This window comes from Sander vitreus, chromosome 9 (genome assembly GCF_031162955.1).
Source record: "Sander vitreus isolate 19-12246 chromosome 9, sanVit1, whole genome shotgun sequence".
Taxonomy (NCBI): domain Eukaryota; kingdom Metazoa; phylum Chordata; class Actinopteri; order Perciformes; family Percidae; genus Sander; species Sander vitreus.
Genome location: NC_135863.1, coordinates 28,242,632 through 28,261,353, shown reverse-complemented (window position 1 = coordinate 28,261,353; position 18,722 = coordinate 28,242,632). Strand labels below are relative to the sequence as shown.

The 18,722-nt window shown below is 42.2% G+C and overlaps 1 protein-coding gene across 5 annotated transcripts in view; it reads left to right on the top strand.

Annotated features, from left to right (window-relative positions):
* The window catches only part of kdm4aa (lysine (K)-specific demethylase 4A, genome duplicate a), a 45,021-nt gene that overhangs the window by 14,998 nt on the left and 11,301 nt on the right, over positions 1 to 18,722 (top strand). For 2 of the 5 annotated variants that reach the window (XM_078259526.1, XM_078259522.1), the window contains exons 10-18: positions 2,902 to 3,065; positions 5,453 to 5,829; positions 6,203 to 6,299; positions 7,411 to 7,595; positions 9,135 to 9,339; positions 10,435 to 10,511; positions 13,355 to 13,410; positions 14,780 to 14,888; positions 16,169 to 16,357. In XM_078259526.1, coding sequence (XP_078115652.1) covers positions 2,902 to 3,065; positions 5,453 to 5,829; positions 6,203 to 6,299; positions 7,411 to 7,595; positions 9,135 to 9,339; positions 10,435 to 10,511; positions 13,355 to 13,410; positions 14,780 to 14,888; positions 16,169 to 16,357 — 1,459 coding nt within the window. Of the gene's footprint in view, positions 1 to 2,901; positions 3,066 to 5,452; positions 5,830 to 6,199; positions 6,300 to 7,410; positions 7,596 to 9,134; positions 9,340 to 10,434; positions 10,512 to 13,354; positions 13,411 to 14,779; positions 14,889 to 16,168; positions 16,358 to 18,722 lie in introns of all 5 variants that reach the window. The other 3 variants (XM_078259524.1, XM_078259521.1, XM_078259525.1) reach the window with 2 other exon arrangements.

Genomic DNA, 18,722 nt, shown 5'->3' with positions numbered 1-18,722 from the left:
TTGCTACATTTTGGTTTCTAAGCAGAGTTTAAAGCCAAGTGTTTTTAGCTCCAGTAGAAGAACTAATCTCTGTTTAAACTCACACGCCCAAACCGCATATCTCATCAACATTCTGGTACACTGGGCATAAACAGGAGGCAGCGTGTAGACTCCATCTGTTGCTGGTAGTTGCCATGGTAACGTTAGTAGCTTATACCGCTTTCACACCACCTACCAGGGTCGGGCTAAGGTTGTCTGATCAGGGTTCAACCCTCCTTTTGGAAATTCAAACCAAACCAGTCTACACGGGTATATCCCTGTTCGTTACAATTCAGAGATCACCTGGGTCAACCCGGGAGCAATGCATAGAAATTACCTTAAAGGACAATTCCGGCGCAAAACGAACCTAGGGGTTAATAACAGATGTGTACCCACTCGATCGTTCTCTGGGACATGTTTTCATCATGCTAATTGAATGTGTTTGTAGCTTAAAACAAGCTAGCGCGGACCGCTGATTAGCTTACAACGCTAGTATTCGGGGCACAGGGAAAGTAAAAACAAATCGCTATTTATACCACTAAAAAGGCTCAAAATATCACCACACTTCAACGGTAGCATAATGACGGTCCCTAAATGTAAACCGAAGCATTGAGAACTTTGTAAATGTACAGACAGTTTATTAAAAAGATAGATTATAAAGACGGTCACGTTCTCGTATACAGGCGGCCGCCGTCTTGGGAGCTACTGTCTTTCTAAACTTTCTTTTTAATAAACTGTCTGTACAGTTACAATGTTCTCAATGCTTCGGTTAACATTTAGGGAACCTCATTATGCTACCGTTGAAGTGTGGTGATATTTTGAGGCTTTTTAGTGGTATAAACAGCGATTTGTTTTTACTTTCCCTGTGCCCCGAATACTAGCATTGTAAGCTAATCAGCGGTCCGTGCTAGCTTGTTTCAAGCTACAAACACATTCACTTAGCATGAAATCATGTCCCAGAGAGCGACAGAGTGGGTACACATCTGTTAATAACCCCTAGGTTCTGTTTGCGCCAGAATTGTCCTTTAAGTGCTAGAAATGGGCGGGGCTTTCACGTCATATTCAGTGAACAGCTAACATCACACCAGTCCATCTGTAAACCAGCAGAACTAATGTTTTGTAGCTACTTGAATCTGTCATTGTACAGTAGGGAGAGATAAATACAGCTTACTTTATGATTGTTTCACAGTGATTACGTTCTAAAGCACAACCACTTGTGCTACAGTGATTTCTCCTCCTCTGCATATTTATTGCTTAGCTGGACGTAGGAAGTAGGTTACTCAAGTATTGTTTTTTGACTATTTTAAGATGAAGGGAGAACATTTCTCTTTGGTTGATTTCATTTAAAGTCAAGTTTGGCTTTGCTGTTGGCTTCACAACTAATTTTTTTAAAAAGGCAGAGAGAAAAAAAGAGAGAGCTTTGCGCTACTGCAGCAGCCGCACTGAACTGCTGCCGGGTGCCAGAGAGTGGGAGCAAGAGCAGCGGGGCAGAGAGAATTAAACAACAACTTATTTTCATATCTTTACGTTCTAACGCTGGGTTTTTACAGGCAGTTTTGCCTGTAAAACTTCGCCACCGCTCTGCCCGCAGACTAGTGAACATCCGGGCACCCACTGCCAGCGGACTCAGAAATGAATTGAACCGCTCCGCTCTGCTGTTGTTGAAGCTGCCTGTAATAATCCTAGTTATATACAGTCTATGGTGAAAGCACAGTGAGTTTTTTTCAAAGTGTGTGGTGACCTGTGACGACTGCCCCACTGTCATTTCCAACCAATCACATAATTTGTCCCGCCCCGGCTGTTAGCGACCCAGGCCGTGCGCAATTCACATTGAAATCGTCCCTAGTCTACCCTGATCAAACCCACCTGGCGACCTGGGTCACGAAGCCGAGTAGATGGAGGAGGGTAACACCCTTTCAAACATACAGTTGACCTGGGTATAACCCTGGTAGAGCCATCGGTGTGAAAGGGGTATTAGTCTCAGAGAACAAGATGTAATGACTGATGAGACACAATTGGGCGGAGAAACGTTGGCATCATTGTCGGTGTTTCCAAAGGTCTCAGTTTGCGGCCGTAGATTCCCAACCCCGCAGATTCCAAATCAAAACGGGTCAGAAGTGTCAGGTCTCCGGTTTAGGGGCTCGGAAACGCCAGAATGAATAGCAATGTAAATGTAGCTTGATAATGTAGCTCGTTCACTTTTTTTCTAAGCGAAGTGAACCACAGTACAGCAGTCAATTCACCGTTCATACTGCCGCAACATTCAGTGCTGATTTTGACTGTCTTCCGTTCAGTACAGTGGTGGGAGAAGTACTCAGCTCTTTTACTTAAAGGTGCTCTAAGCGATGTCACGCGTTTTTTAGGCTACAACATTTTTTTGTCACATACAGCAAACTATCCGTGAGCTGCCTGTCCCCTGAACACATTGTAAAAAAAACACGGTCTCTGTAGACAGCCCAGGTTCCACAAACACCAACAAAAACAAACTGCGCCAACCTGCACCACACAACATAACCGTCTTCCAGTGTTCCAGCCAATAACCGACCGGGGGTGGGGGGTTATGGGCTGGTGAGCGCGAGGAAGGAGGAGGGACGGGATGAGGAGGAGGGACGGGATGAGGAGGAGGGACGGGCGAGCTAGCCTCATTTTGTTTGAAAATACTTTGAACGTCAACAAGAAGTGCCGTCACCCAACATCGCTTAGAGCACCTTTTTAAGTAAAAACAGCAGTAAGTCTTTCAAATTCTTATTTGCCTAAAAGTACAAAAAGTATTTGCATCAAAATATATGCTTAAAGTACCAAAAAGTAAAAGTGCTCATTATGCAAAATGTTTCCATGTGAGTCGTGTCTGACATGTCTTCACTAATGTCTCCCATGCATCAGTCCGAAGCCCCAGACTGGGACAAAGCGTCAGCTGGAAGCTATCCAAGCCTCTGAAGACATCAAACCTGAGCTGACCATGAAGGAGATGGAGGAGGTGGAGCCAAAGAAGGCCAAGCTGTCACGTAAGGAGTCTCCAACTAAAGTCCCCGTCAAGCCAGATAAAGGTACAGTACAGTTCGTAGAGATCTTATGTCAGTTTTGGGGTTTTGTGTTAATAAAAATCATCCTATGAATAGAAATGGATCTTTAAACCCTGTTTTGTACATTTTTAAGATGAGAGCATTTTTTCTACGTGATTCTTTTCAACTCCCTTTTGACCTTGTTGTCACATCTCCCCTTAAAAAAAAAATGTGTTTTTGGTGCTATGGTGTTGCATCTTTTGGAGTTAGAATCTGCCCTACAACTGGTGAACATACAGTCATGTGAAAAAATTAGGACACCCGTGACTAAAAAGAGGAATACAAAAAATCATCTTTTGGAAATTGATCATAATGCCTTAATTAAAAAAAATTAGGAAAAATCCAACCTTTAAGGACACCAATTTTCTTTGTGAATGAATAATGTATCGTAAATAAATAAATGTTCTTCCTTAAAATACAGGGGGCATAAGTAAGTACACCCCTATGTTAAATTCCCATAGAGGCAGGCAGATGTTTATTTTTAAAGGCCAGTTATTTCATGGATCCAGGATACTATGCATCCTGATAAAGTTCCCTTGGCCTTTGGAATTAAAATAGCCCCCCCACATCATCACATACCTGTCACCATACCTAGAGATTGGCATGGGGTACTTTCCATAAAATCATCTCTCAATGCAAATCAAACCAGCTATTAGGCTAACTGAAATAAAACCATGCCAATCTCTAGGTATGGTGAAGGGTATGAAAAATAAAAATCTGCCTGCCTCTATGGGAATTTAACATAGGGGTGTACTTACTTATGCCCCCTGTATTTTAAACGCTACAGGGGACAGTTTACAATGGGGGTGGGGGAGGTGCGTGTGTGTGCATGGATAGGCGTGTCCGTGTGTGTAAGTGTGTGTATGATGTGTTGTGAGTCGTGGTACTGTGTTATAGATATGAGAGGGAGTGAGTATGACGTTTTGAGTATGTTGGATTAGGTGAGTATGTTGGGTTAGGGTTAGGTGAGTATGTTGGGTTAGGCGAGTATGTTGGGTTAGGCGAGTATGTTGGGTTAGGTGAGTATGTTGGGTTAGGTGAGTATGTTGGGTTAGGTGAGTATGTTGGGTTAGGTGAGTATGTTGGGTTAGGTGAGTATGTTGGGTTAGGGTTAGGTGAGTATGTTGGGTTAGGCGAGTATGTTGGGTTAGGTGAGTATGTTGGGTTAGGCGAGTATGTTGGGTTAGGCGGGTATGTTGGGTTAGGTGAGTATGTTGGGTTAGGTGAGTATGTTGGGTTAGGTGAGTATGTTGGGTTAGGTGAGTATGTTGGGTTAGGGTTAGGTGAGTATGTTGGGTTAGGCGAGTATGTTGGGTTAGGCGGGTATGTTGGGTTAGTGGTGGGTTAGGTGAGTATGTTGGGTTAGGTGAGTATGTTGGGTTAGGTGAGTATGTTGGGTTAGGTGAGTATGTTGGGTTAGGGTTAGGTGAGTATGTTGGGTTAGGCGAGTATGTTGGATTAGGTGAGGCCTGCCAGAAGGAAGGGAGGGAGGGAGGGAGGGAGAGAGAGAGAGAGAGAGAGAGAGAGAAAAAAAAAAAGGGATGGGGGTGGAGCTTGGTAGGCTACCAAACACCCATTGTTTTAAATGGCCGAACACATACATTTGCCTTTTTTTGCCGCTTTCAAAACGTTTTTTTGCGCCGAATCAAATGTTCTATGGGTACGATTCATCTCGTAGCTGGTTGGCTTGGTTCCAGACGTATAAGCAATTTGATCATGTGATCAGTGATCATGGCATATATTTCTGATGATTTACAATTACTTATAGCCATCTACTTCATGCTGTCCTGTACTAGGGCTGCACGATATGAGGAAAATATCTAATTGCGATTATTTTTGACTGATATTGCAATTGCGATATGATTCACGGTATTGGAGGGAATGATCATTTTTGTATCATTATTCTCATTTTCATTGAAAATGATTAACATTGAAAGAAATTAAAATGACTATAGTGTGCTTTTTGGAAGGTTCTGTCCCAAAGATTTTTTTCTTTAGTCTGTAGGATAGGATTTGTAGGCCGGGACGTCTCTGCAGCACCACAATACTTCATTCAGAATGGTTCGACACATATGTTGCCATTAACAAATATTGCGCCCCCCCCCCCCTGCGATTTGGATATTGCACTAGTCCATATTGCGATTCCGATACAATTGCGATTCATTGTGCAGCCCTGTCCTGTACCCTAACTCAGTTTGAACGTTCCAAAACAAAGTCCAAAAAAGGTAACTGGTGTTACGGTGTCTTTTGGAAGTTACTGTTAAGACAACCCCATTTTGTCACTTCTGCTTTGAGCTCTGTGACGCAGGTAGGCCACACCCACCCCAGTCAAGCGGCCAACGACTAATATCATTGCTGTATTATTCTTTCAGACACAGTAAAAGTCAAGACGGAGCCTAAGAAAGAGAAAGAGACCAAGCCTCAGACTAAATCCCAGTCCAAAGCCAGCGCGAAGAAAACCTCACACAGACAAAGCGCGTCAAAAAAAGAGAAGAACGGCGTGTCGGCTGCAGACGTCTGTCCGCCTGAGCCCGTGGCTCTGTGCTCTGAGGAGGAAGCTCCGCTGGGCAGCGGCTGCAGCCCGGCACACAAAGTGTTCCAGAGGACACTGAGCCCCGCAGACGTCCTGCACGTTCACAGCTACGCCAAAGGAGACTACGGAGAGGGAGAAGCCCCGCCTAAGGAGGAGAAGAAGAGTGAGGGCAGCGACACGGAGACGGAGATAGACAACCGACATGTTAGCAAAGCAGTGAGTGGACACAGATGGTAGACACACCAAATGAGGGCTGGGTATGGTTAAAAAAATAATAATCTGTGACTTTGATACCGGTTAGACTCCCCTCCAGCGCGCTTTGGAGGAGGGTCTGGCAAAGAGAGACTACTAGGAGCCAGACCCAAACCAGCTTTAAAAATGATCAGTAAAATCTTTAAAATCAATCGAACAGGGCCAGCCAATGGAGAGAAGCCAGGTTTGGGGTGATGTGATGTCGTCTATTAGAACCAGTGAGAAGCCTAGCTGCTGCGTTCTGAACCAGTTAGAGGCGAGAGAGTGACATTTGGTCTCTTGAAAAGATTGTCCAGCCTGGATGCTGATAGTAACAGTGTATATGTCTCTCCAGCAGGTGGCAGAAGAGTTGGCTGCAGATGGAGAGCTGGAGAGCGATCTAGGGCAGCTGCCAGGCCACCATCCGCTCATAAAGGACGGCATGAGTGATGAAGGTCTGTCCCATCTGCTGCAACAACTTCACTGGAATGCCTCACCATCATGCTTTATATTGGCTGAATATAAAAACCCAAGTTTTTTTTTTTTTTTTTTTTTTACAGTTTCTCTATTGATTTTTTGCACTCACAGGTAGTACATTACAACTTTTGTTTAACAAGTTCCCCCTCCCTGACCCAAGCCATAATACGCATATAAATAAAAATAAAAAAATAGGAATTGCACCTTTGCTATCACCCTCCAAGACATGCCTCAGTCCTTTCCCCTTCTGGGGTACACCATTTGTTTTTATTTAAGGTATCCTGTTCCACATTTTAGGTAACAATTAAAATAGCCCCTCATCACATACTCTTCACCATACCTAGAGATTGGCATGGTTTTATTTCAGTTAGCCTAATAGCTGGTTTGATTTGCATTGAGAGATGGTCTTATGGAAAGTACCCCATGCCAATCTCTAGGTATGGTGAAGGTTATGTCATGATGTGAGGGGGCTATTTTAATTCTAAAAGCCAAGGGAACTTTATCAGGATGCATAGTATCCTGGATCCATGAAATAACTGGTCTTTAAAAATAAACATCTGCCTGCCTCTATGGGAATTTAACATAGGGGTGTACTCACTTATGCCCCCTGTATTTTAAGGAAGAACGTTTATTTATTTACGATACATTATTCATTCACAAAGAAAATTGGTGTCCTTAAAGGTCGGATTTTTCCTCATTTTTTTTAACTAAGGCGTTAAGATCACTTTCCAAAAGATGATTTTTTTGTATTCCTCTTTTTAGTCAACTTTAGCATGGGTGTATTCACGTATGCTGAGCGCTGTATATTGGTCAAATATATTTTGATACATATGGTATTCTCTCCATGGACATACTTTGCACCATATTCTTGATCCAAGCACCAATTGTAGGTGTCTTCATTTTCTTCAAGATGAGAGTTATAGTCCTTTTTGCCTGCAGTATAGCGAAATCAAACAAATACCGGGCGTTGAAAGAAATGGGCGTTGGGCCTAATTAGCATTCGGTCTCTTGAGCAAATATCCACCCGCTAGTTGTTATTTGATCTGCGTGTGTATGCTAACTTTGCTGTTGTTCTTCTTTGTCCCTCAGAGGCTCCAGAAGAGGCCCCCCCAGTAGAGGAGGGCGGCCTGGAAGGAGAGAGCTGGGCTAAACCTCTGGCCCACCTGTGGCAGAACAGACCTCCCAACCTGAAGAAAGAGAGAGAGTACAACCAGCTCATGGAATCCAAACCTCCGTACTGCTCCATCTGCAGGCTGTTTCACGCCTACCAGCAGGTAATCAGTACCAGAGCGGACTCCACTCGCCAGTCATTACCAGTCAGCTATAGACCATGCACTATCGAGACATGCAGGTGTCATTCAGCTTTTATGACTTTAGCAAGCTACATGTGACAATATAAACACTGCAGTAGCCTGCCTGGACCAATCCTAGTTCATGTGATGTGATACAGAGCTGAGAGTAGAAACAACTGTTGAAACCAGAGCGGTTAGAACAGAGGGAAATCTGAGGTTTTTGCTCACGGGGCTTTCCCTGAAATACGTGTGCCTGAGCAGTGATTGACACGCAATTAGACACCCCACTTTATAGATAGTGTAGGTCTAGACCACGCTCTATAATTTACAAAGACCCAACGATTCCCACCCACCCCCAAGAGCAAGCATTTGGTGCGACAACAACTTCCTCGAACAGACCCAGGCTCTTGGTGGGCGGCCATCTGCCGCTTGGGACACAAAGACACTGATACAGATATACAGACATGAAGAAGTATGATTCATAATAATCAGTTGGTATGAAGAACAGTGGCCATTATAGTAACAATAAAGGCAATAGAACTATGACTAGATATAATGTCATGGAGGCATAGTTCTGCAATTTAAAAAAAAAAAAAAAATCTGGTTTGAGTGAATAAAATATTGCTGTCGCTATCAAAGATTCTCTATGCTAAAGATCGCACAGTACATGCTGCGCGAATAGTAAGAAACGGTACACACTTCCTATCTCCTACATGGAAACTTTGAAAGCCAAGTGAACATTGTGTGGATGGATGATAGGATACATCTTTTGGTTATAAATCCCTGTCATGTGACCCAGATAATGTAATAACACAAATACACAGCCTATGACTGTTTAGGGGTGGCAGTAGCTCAGTCCGTACGGAGTTGGGTTAGGAGCCGTTATTCTCGTAGTCCCAGAGTGTGGATTGGTAGCTGGAGAGATGCCAGTTCACCTCCTGGGCACTGCCAGGTGCTCTTGAGCAAGGCATCGTACCACCCCCCAACCGCTCAGGGCGCTGGTCCAGCACTGGCAGCCCACTCACTCTGACATCTCTCCATTTGTGCTTGAATAGGTCGTGTGTGTGTGTGTGTGTATTTCAGGCCTGTGTGTAGTGATTTCTAACAAACAGAATGTAAATTATAATTATAATATTATATAAATTATGATTATCACCACGCCTCTTTATTATCATAAAACATTTTTTCTAACGGTATTCCCCCCCCCCCTTTTTATTTGTTACTATGAACGTGTATAGGGTCAAGTGCCAACAACTAGCATAGCTTTAGCTCAAGAGTCTGACCAATAATCACTTATATAATTACAATTTGGCACATCTAAACAAAATCAACAACTACCATCAACAGTCATACTCCCTGAGACCTTAGCTAGTGTTAGCAATTAATTGCGGTTAAACAAAGAAACCACGATCATGTCAAATAATTGACAATGATGTAATAATGTGTAATACGTTGAGTAGGATATGACTTGTTGCACAGTGTTGTAAACTCCATGTTTCTGCGTGCTGTGCCTGCCGTCAGACTGAGTGTGGGAACAGCGGAGACAAGCCTGTCATGGTGGCTGGCGGGCGGATGCGGACCAAACCTCTGATCCCAGAGATGTGTTTCACCACCACCACGGAGGAGGACTCCGAGTGTGAGGAGCAGCCCGTCACGCCTCATCTGGAGGAAGATGGAACCAGCCTCCTCATCAGCTGCTCTCAGTGCAGCATCCGGGTTCACACCAGTCAGTACACACACACACACACACACACACACACACACACACACACACACACACACACACTTGAACTGAGATTATTTGCTGCAAACATGTAACACAGCCTGTGTGCACATGATCACAGTGTTCTTAAATAAACCCTGTCGTCCTTACACGTGTCTTTATTCCCCCAAATTTCATATATGGCATTGGTACAGAAACGTGTTACTATAGAATTAGACAGCAACATTCGATGGCAGATCTTTGACATAACGCAACCACTTTCAACTGCACTGACTAAACACTGTCTGTGGATGGCAGCACATGCTAACAGACCTTCATGATGACATGACACTGACTATGTTTACATACACGTAATAGTCCGGATTTTGCCCTTATTCCGAAAAAGACGATATTCCGGCTAAGCTGTTTACACGGCTAATGAAAGTGAATATTCCTCTAATATTCTTGTTCACATGCAGCCATGAAAAAATAGGATTTTTTCAAAGATGTCCACCTGTGGTGGACTTGTCCGACCGTGCAAACACAGCCTCCCTCTTTCATTCCTTCAACCACCTTCTTGAAAAGGTCGGCGTTGGCGATGTTTGGGGCTTATCCAAAAAACCTGTTGATATCCAAGTCTTTCATAATGTTTAAAAGTAGCTGTGATTCTCCGTCCTACTAGATGTGGGCTTTTCTTTTGGGCATGCATCTCTAACCCAGCCCTGCAAACTGTTGGCTAGTTGGTTTGTGTACAGTAACCATAGCAACGCACAAAAGTAACCGTAAGCCCTAAACAGGCAAGAGGCCATAAACTGTCGCAAACTGTGGTAAAACTCTGATTGAGACGCATATTCCGAACGCGCTTTATACATGTCCAAACAGTGCCTCTAAAACCTGAATAATACCAGAATATCACGTTTCCATCAGAATATGCTATATACGGAAAAAGGCCTTATTCGGAATATTCAAACAGAATATGCTGTTTACACGTATCAAATCTGGAAAATTGTCATATTCTGAATAATAGTGGAATATTAGTGTGCATGAAAATGTACTGACTGAGTCTCTCAGCCACTACACCAGTGTGTCAGACTGTGTCTTTGTGTTTGTATATTCCAGGCTGTTACGGTGTGGACCCAGCCAGTGTGAACAAGGAGTGGAAATGTGCGCGCTGCAAAGCCAACGCCATGACTGAGGTCAGTTAACACTCCAGGGTAGATTTACTCTACATGGCACGTTGTTGTTTCATCGGAGCCCTCTTGGTGGTTAAGGCCTTGTTTACACAAATCAATCGTGTGTGTATGTGTGTGTGTGTGTGTGTGCGTGCGCACGCAGTCCTCAGATATCCACCGATTTGGATACAAGATGGAAGACTCTACTGTGAAAATGTGTTGCACTGGAGATGGTTATAGCCAGTGTTGGGAAGGATACTTTCAAAACGTATTCCGTTACAGAGTACAGAATACATGCCCAAAATTGTAATTTGTAACGTATTCCGTTACGTTACTCAATCTGAGTAACGTATTCTGAATACTTGGATTACTTCTACATTGAATTAGGAATGCGGCCATCACATACAGCTTACTAAACAGGCCTATTCGGGTGTGTTCTTCTGTTCCAACTGGCTGAATGTGCACCTAAACAAGCAGAGAGATTTTTGTATTTGTAGTCCCGAACTGCATACTACAAAAATCGAACCGCAGTCTAAGCTACCACGAGCTAATTTTAGCTAACGTTAGCTAACATGTCAAACGGGGCTAGTCTTTCAACGGCTCTGGGGCTAGTAAATCAGCACGTAGGAGAATGTAGAGTCGCACGTCAACTATAAAATAGCAAGGTGACCAGTAAAACTACAGCAGACGACTACCCTTGGCTAAAAATAACTTACTTTAAGATGCTTCTTCAGGTTGGAGGTGGAGTTATTTGGACGCTGAAAGGAAGTTGGTTGCTGGCAAGCAGAAGTTGCACTGCACAGTTATATTTCGTTCTCCCTTCTCTTTCTTTAATGTGAAATGCTGTTTGAATTTCCAAGCTAGAAACGCATTCCTGCCCTGGCTCTGTTGTGCCGGTTCCAGCTCCATCTTTACCTCTATCAGTGATAACGCAAATAGCTAAATTTTTTTCGTTTTCATATTGGGGCTTCTGGGAAATGCATGGAGTTGCAAGAGTGAATAAACTCGTGAAACAGAAGTATCGTCATGTAATCCATTGATTTCAACAATGTAACTGTATTCTAATAAATATATACTATTTAAATTGTAACTGTAACGGAATACAGTTACTCATAATTTGTATTCTGAATACGTAACGCCGGTACATGTATTCCGTTACTCCCCAACACTGGTTATAGCCATACAATACTGTCATAAATCGCATATACAGTGTGTTCCAAATTATTATGCAAATGACATTTTACACTGATTTTTAATAGTCAACAGTCAGTATAATTTTCAAGTCACCAGCCGTTAGGGTATCAGTCGAATTTCATTGAACAAACCACCCAATGAAAACAGTATTTTTTTTCAAAAATAAAAAAAAACCTCAAAATGCACTGTTCCAAATGATTATGCACAACAGAGTTTCAAAACATTTCATAGGTTGTAAAGAACTGAAAATGGTCATTTGCTGAATTTGCAGCATTAGGACGTCATATTTACTGAAATCAAAAGCTATTTCAAACAAACACATCTTAACAGGGCCAGTTCCATGTTAACATAGGAGCCCTTCTTTGATATCACCTTCACAATTCTTGCATCCATTGAACTTGTGAGTTCATGGAGAGTTTCTGCTTGAATTTCTTTGCAGGATGTCAGAATAGCCTCTTGACGCTAACTGCCTCCCACCCTCATAGATCTTTTGCTTGAGGATGCTCTAAAGGTTCTCAATAGAGTTGAGGTCAGGGGAGGATGGGGGCCACACCATGAGTTTCTCTCCTTTTTATGCCCATAGCAGCCTATGACACAGAGGTATTCTCTGCAGCATGAGATGGTGCATTGTCATGCATGAAGATGGTTTTGCTACGGAAGGCACGGCTCTTCTTTTTGTACCATGGAAGAAAGTGGTCAGTCAGAAACTCTACATACTTTGCCGAGGTCATTTTCACACCTTCAGGGACCCTAAAGGGGCCTACCAGCTCTCTCCCCATGATTCCGGCCCAAAACATGACTCCGCCTCCTCCTTGCTGACGTCGCAGCCTTATTGGGACATGGTGACCATCCACCAACCATCCACTACACCATCCATCTGGACCATCCAGGGTTTCACGGCACTCATCAGTAAACAAGACTGTTGTCTGAAAATTAGTCATCATGTATTTCTGGTCCCACTGCAACCGTTTCTGCTTGTGAGCATTAGTTAGGGGTGGTCGAATAGTAGGTTTATGCACAACTGCAAGCCTTTGGAGGATCCTACACCTTGAGGTTCGCGGGACCAGCAGCTTCAAATACCTGTTTGCTGCTTTGTAAGGGCATTTTAGCAGCTGCTCTCATAATCCGATGAATTTGTCTGGCAAAAACGTCCTCATTATGCCTTCATCTGCACGAACCCGTGTGTGCTCTGAATCAGCCACAAATCCCTTCATGTAACTTGCCCTGTTAAGACTGAAATAGCTTTTGATTTCAGTAAATATGATGTCCTAATGCTGCAAATTCAGCAAATGACCATTTTCAGTTCTTTACAACCTATGAAATGCTTTGAAACTCTGTTGTGCATAATCATTTGGAACAGTGCATTTTGAGTTTTTTTATTTTTGAAAAACAAATACTGTTTTCATTGGGTGGTTTGTTCATTGAAATTCGACGATTGGTGACTTGAAAATTATACTGACTGTCATTTGCATCGACTGTTTAGGAAATGAGTGTAAAATATTTGCATAATAATTTGGAACACACTGTATAACAGTTGGAGCCACATTAACATGAGATGGCCGTTGGTTTTGGCAAATTAAATGTGCTTTTTAGTCAACTACTACAAGCTACAATAATGAAAAATGCGGGTCTTTACTGTTTGGGTGGTTAGTTGATTGATGCTCTTTTTGCAGAATTGCTGTTTGTGTTCGCTGAGAGGGGGAGCCTTGCAGAAAGCTAACAACAACAAGTAAGTTGTTCCAGAGACACCAGAAGCAGTACATCTAGCCATTTTAGAACATCTGCACTATTATAAGATAAGATAAGATAGATTTTATTAATCCCACACTGGGGAAATTCCTGTGCTACAGCAGCTCAAAATAAATATATATATATTTTTTTACACACATTAGAATAATACACATTAAGTAGACAGGAGAAAAACATATACATAAAGTATAAGAAATAGAAAACATAGAATTAGTTATTATGATAATAGTAATAAAAACTTAAATATTACTATACAATATTTGCACAGTAAACACCCTTATATAAACAGACAGGTACTAATGGTAACACCAAAATGGTTTAACGTGCTAAGCTTTTTTTTCAACTCCTTAACAGCCATTAACAGGTGAGTTCTGAGTCAGAAAACTGGAATAGACATGGTCCAACTGATTAGGTATTACTGTATGTAGGGATGCACGTTACATTGGTAGCCAATCAGGGTGCGATTTGCTCGGGGGGATGAGTGGGATTTCCCCCTTTCTGGTCTATATATATATATATATCTATCCCTGCCTTTGCTGAATTATTTTTATTCCCGGTGGGGACAAAATGGATCCCAGGCATGTATGAACAGGCCTTTCCTGGGTGAAAGTATTTTGTTTTCGCCGTGAAGTGAACTCCGCTCTCCGGCTTGAACACACTGTGTTTTATGTCAACACCAAGTTGTGAGATTTCATTCTGAGATTAGTTTCCATTGGATATTGAAGTTCATGAATCAGGATGACAATCGAAACCCAGTTCTTAATGTTTTTTTTTTTCTTTTCTTCTGTCAGCACTGAATGACATGTCTCCAGTGTAGTTTCTGATTGTCTTCCTTACAGACTCTCCTCTGCTCCCTGTGTTTGCACAAAGGCGGGACTGAGTTTTCTATCATAGCGGTATCTGCCACATAGATCGCCAAAGATCTTCTTTAACTAAAGCGTTATACCCTGGAGGAGTCTTGGATGTAACTTGTTAAATATCACCGTTATCACTAGTTCAGCCCTGGCATGTTGCCATGGTTGCAGGATCAAACACTAAGGACCCCCTCGGAAAATGAGATGATTCATCCTAAGGGGTTATCCTTCTAATAAATACTCCATACTTGAGCACGGTAGAATGTGTACCTCCAAAGCCATTAGTTGTATTAAACTGGAATCAGCTGTCAGTTAAGTAAACTCTCTCAATGTCTCAAACCATCAACAGTCGGATCATGGTTATGATTGTTCAAAGAAGAGTAGGGATTCCTGGAAAGCAAACAGAGTACACTCCCAATACCACACAACAAGAAGCAGCAACAATAAGACGTGTGTGTGTGTGTGTGTGTGTGTGTGTGTGTGTGTGTTTTTTAGGTGGGTACATGTGCTGTGTGCAGTGGCTGTGTTGGAGGCTCGCTTTGTCAACATCACTGAAAGAAGTCCTGTGGATTTAAGTGGAATCCCCTTGCAAAGATTTAAACTGGTGAGTTCAAATAACAGTCACACACTTGTATGGATAAGCTGCCGTTACATTCTCCATTATACGCTGGTATATAAACAATGGCCAAATAATAGCCAGCTCAGCATGATCTGATCTGCCAGCAATCCCGGAAATGAAACGTCGTCGATACAGACTATATTAGCTGTAACCAACAAAAGTCAACATTTGTCATTTTATGTGGTGAAAATGAGAAGCTGCTACCTGAATGTTTTGTACACATTTGCTAAAAGGAAATTGGAGAGATAAAAGATTCCTTAGTGTCAGAGATAATCAGTCATCAGTGTATTTCCAAATCAAACACAGATGTATCTATTTCATGACTCTGTTTATACTGAATTCATCTGGACAGAAGGGTGAACATGGAGAAATTGTTGAGTTTGCGTCAACAGTAATTAAAAAAAATTAAATAAAAAAATACAGGACCATTGAGAAATCAGGAGGTATTCTTACTAAACTATAAAAAGATATACTTCTAAAACAGTTGAGACCAGAAAAAAAGGTTGCTTCTCTCTAGGGTTGGGTATCGTTTGGATTTTTACAATTCCCATGCCGAACCGATACTTTTAAAACGATTCCGATTCCTAAACCGACTCTTGAAAAACTGAAAAATAACATCAAAGAAAGGCTCTTTTATAGAGTGTTTTTTTATTGAAAATTATTTAAATTTAACAATATCTTAACGTTTTAAAGTACTTAAATATACAATAAGGCATTTTAAATGCACTAAAAGCTAGCTAGCTGACGATAGACTAGCAGAGCAAGTGTAATATGTTTACTAGCGATCACGTGCAGTGAATGGTTAATATGCTTTAACGTCCGTTTTGGTGAGCCCAGAGGGAAAATATGGCATTTTAAAAGTAGCCTACATTTACGGTAGCTAGCTAACGGTAGACTATAGAGAGAGTGTGATATTTTAATGTCCGTTTCGGAGGTCGACACATTAAGTGGAACTGAAATTTGCGTTCAAATCCGGTCCGATTCCTACCGGTTGCGCTCCACCATAGTGGAACCGGGTTTCGATACCCAACCCTACTTCTCTCTGCAGGCGAGGTAAATAATGGCCAGGGTATCTATGTCCAAACTGTGGTAGCCCACAGAACTAAACTAAACTAAGCTAACAGGATGTGAAGCTATGAAGTTTAAAGGCTTCAGCTGCACTCCATCTAATACTGGTCCTTGTGTGTTAGCTTCCCCTTCATTGAGTCATTTCAAATCCACGGCAGTTTCCTGACCTTTGGCTCCTGTCCTTTAATCTCCGTCAGAAATGTTACTATTGTAAGAAGCGGATGAAGAAGGCGTCTGGCTGCTGCGTGCAGTGCTCTCACGGCCGCTGTCCCACTGCCTACCACCCCACCTGTGCCCAGGCTGCTGGAGTACTCATGCAGCCGGATCAGTGGCCCTTTGTGGTCCATGTTACCTGCTGTCGACACAAAGGCCCCACTCAGATTGAGGTAAGGAGCTTCTGAGGATCTGGTAACCTCTCCTTTAAGGACTTAGTGTCACTAGAGATGAACTTTTGACACTTTTTGAAAGCATTGTCCAGTTCTGTTAGGCCCAGTTTATTTATGAAACCTTTATTGCACCGAGGGGAATCTGTTTTGCACTCAAGGGAGCCACATTAAACATTAAGCACATACAAACAGTGAATAACCATAAACAATAAAAACCACACCAAACATCCAACAACAATGAAGACGTAGAGGATACAGAAAACCGAACATAAACAACAGCAACAACGCAGCAATGGTGGTGACATGCAATCATCAGTCCAATAGCTAAGATGACTTAATACATAATTAAATAAATAATCAATAGTGCACATTATAAAATGTCTATGTGCATGGGTCTGATCTGTTCAGTAACTGAATGCTCCTCGGCACAAACGATGTAATGGCACGTTTGGTTTTTGTTAGGGGCATTTGAAATCTACGTCCAGAAAGGGGGGACTCTGAAAAAAGTGGCTGGGATGGATCATCCAGTATCCTCAGGGCCAGATTGAGGGTATACTGTTCTGTGAGGTTGGAGATGCTTTTAACATCGGATCCAGTAATTTTCCTGCCCATTTTAGTCACCTTGTCCAGCATGTTCCTGTTCTGGACAGAAAGACAGTCCTGTAGTCCTGTTCATTATCTGTTAAAAAACCGACTAGGGCAGCATCATCTGCAGACTTAATCAGTGAGCAGTTGGAATGGTGGCAGACACAATCATTAGTATATAAAATAAATAACAATGGTGATAAAACGCATCCTTGTAGCACTCCCGTGTTTGTCATGATGGTTCTTGACTGACTTGTGACCCGCCCTCACATACTGTTGTCTGCCTGTTAAAAGGTTCTGAATCCACTTTACAAGAGTGAGGTTTACACCCATGTTTGTCAGCTTCTCTATCAACATGTGTGACTGGATGGCGTTGAAAGCTGAAGAGAAGTCTGCAAACAGGATGCGTACATGAGCGGCAGGTGTTTCAAGGTGTTTGTAAATTCCCTTCAGGAGGGTTGTGACAGCATCTTCCCCTTTTCTCTCTGTAAGCAAACTGAAATGTGTCCATGTGAGCTTGGGGTTTGTATTTTGAGACAAATTAAAATGATCCGCTCAAAGCAACAGAAGTGAGTGCCACTGGTCTAAAATAGTTCGTAGTTCAATAGTCCAACTGGTTTGGGTTTCTTAGGAAGTGGTAGAATTTCCGCTGTTTTCCATATCACTGGGACTTTGTGTGTGTTCAGACTAGGGCTGTGTATTGGCAAGAATCTGGCAATACGATACGTATCACGATACATGGGTCACGATTCAATATATTGCAATATATTTCGATACTGTGCGTAAGGCAATATATTGGGATTTTTTTTTAAGTATAATTTTAGAAAAACTAATATTTATAAAGAGACATGATGTTCATAAAAGTCAAAGAAGTTTACTTTAGGTAAACAATTCAGTACAGAGAAAATCAAACTGGCAGTTTGGGATTGTGCTTCACAGGTTCTCAGTGAGCACATTTTTATATGCTCAAGTAGGCCAAAGTTCAGCCATAGCTACATCGTTAGCTTCTAGCAAAAAGTCAGGCACTGCTAGACACTAGTGGTGCGTCTCCGCATAGTCATCTAGCGGTAGGTGGTTTAAACACAACATAAACGTGAACCACTGTCTTACATGAATATTTTTGAAGGTAAACTAAAAAAAAAAAAAAAAAAAAAAAAAAATTTTTTTTTTAAATTTAAAAAAGATATCGATATTGCGTTTTTGAAAATCGATAAAGTATTCCAAAATAAAATATTGCCATACTCAAGTATATCAATGTTTTTCTTACACCCCTAGTTCAGACCAACAATCGTCTTGGTGCTAAGCCCCGAAAAAAATTACGGTGCCTCTGCTAAATAGCCAGAGGAAGGAACTTGTTTTGGTGGAACGTGTACGTTCAAAAGTTGTTTTAGTCGTGCAACAGAAAACTCTGATTGGACAGATAGTCTAGCTAGCTGTCTGGATTTACCCTGCAGAGATCTGAGGAGCAGCTAACCATAGTCCACAGAAATCCACCGGAGTTTAGAACGCCAACACAAAGAAAGAGGAAGGTTGAGGGGAATCCAGCAGAAAAGAGGGACATCTTGTGGAATTTCCTGTGGCACTTGAACAATCCTGGAAATGGAACGTTATAGATATAGACTACCTCCGTCCAAAACCGCCACTTTGACCAGTTTGCAACCGTTTGTAACGGACTTGACCAGCTGACTTTGCTACGAGCTGATTGGCTGTTGAAACAGGTGATGGCCCTTACGTTATAAACCCAGCCACTGGTGACTTGACAAGCTAAATCCCAGGCGAC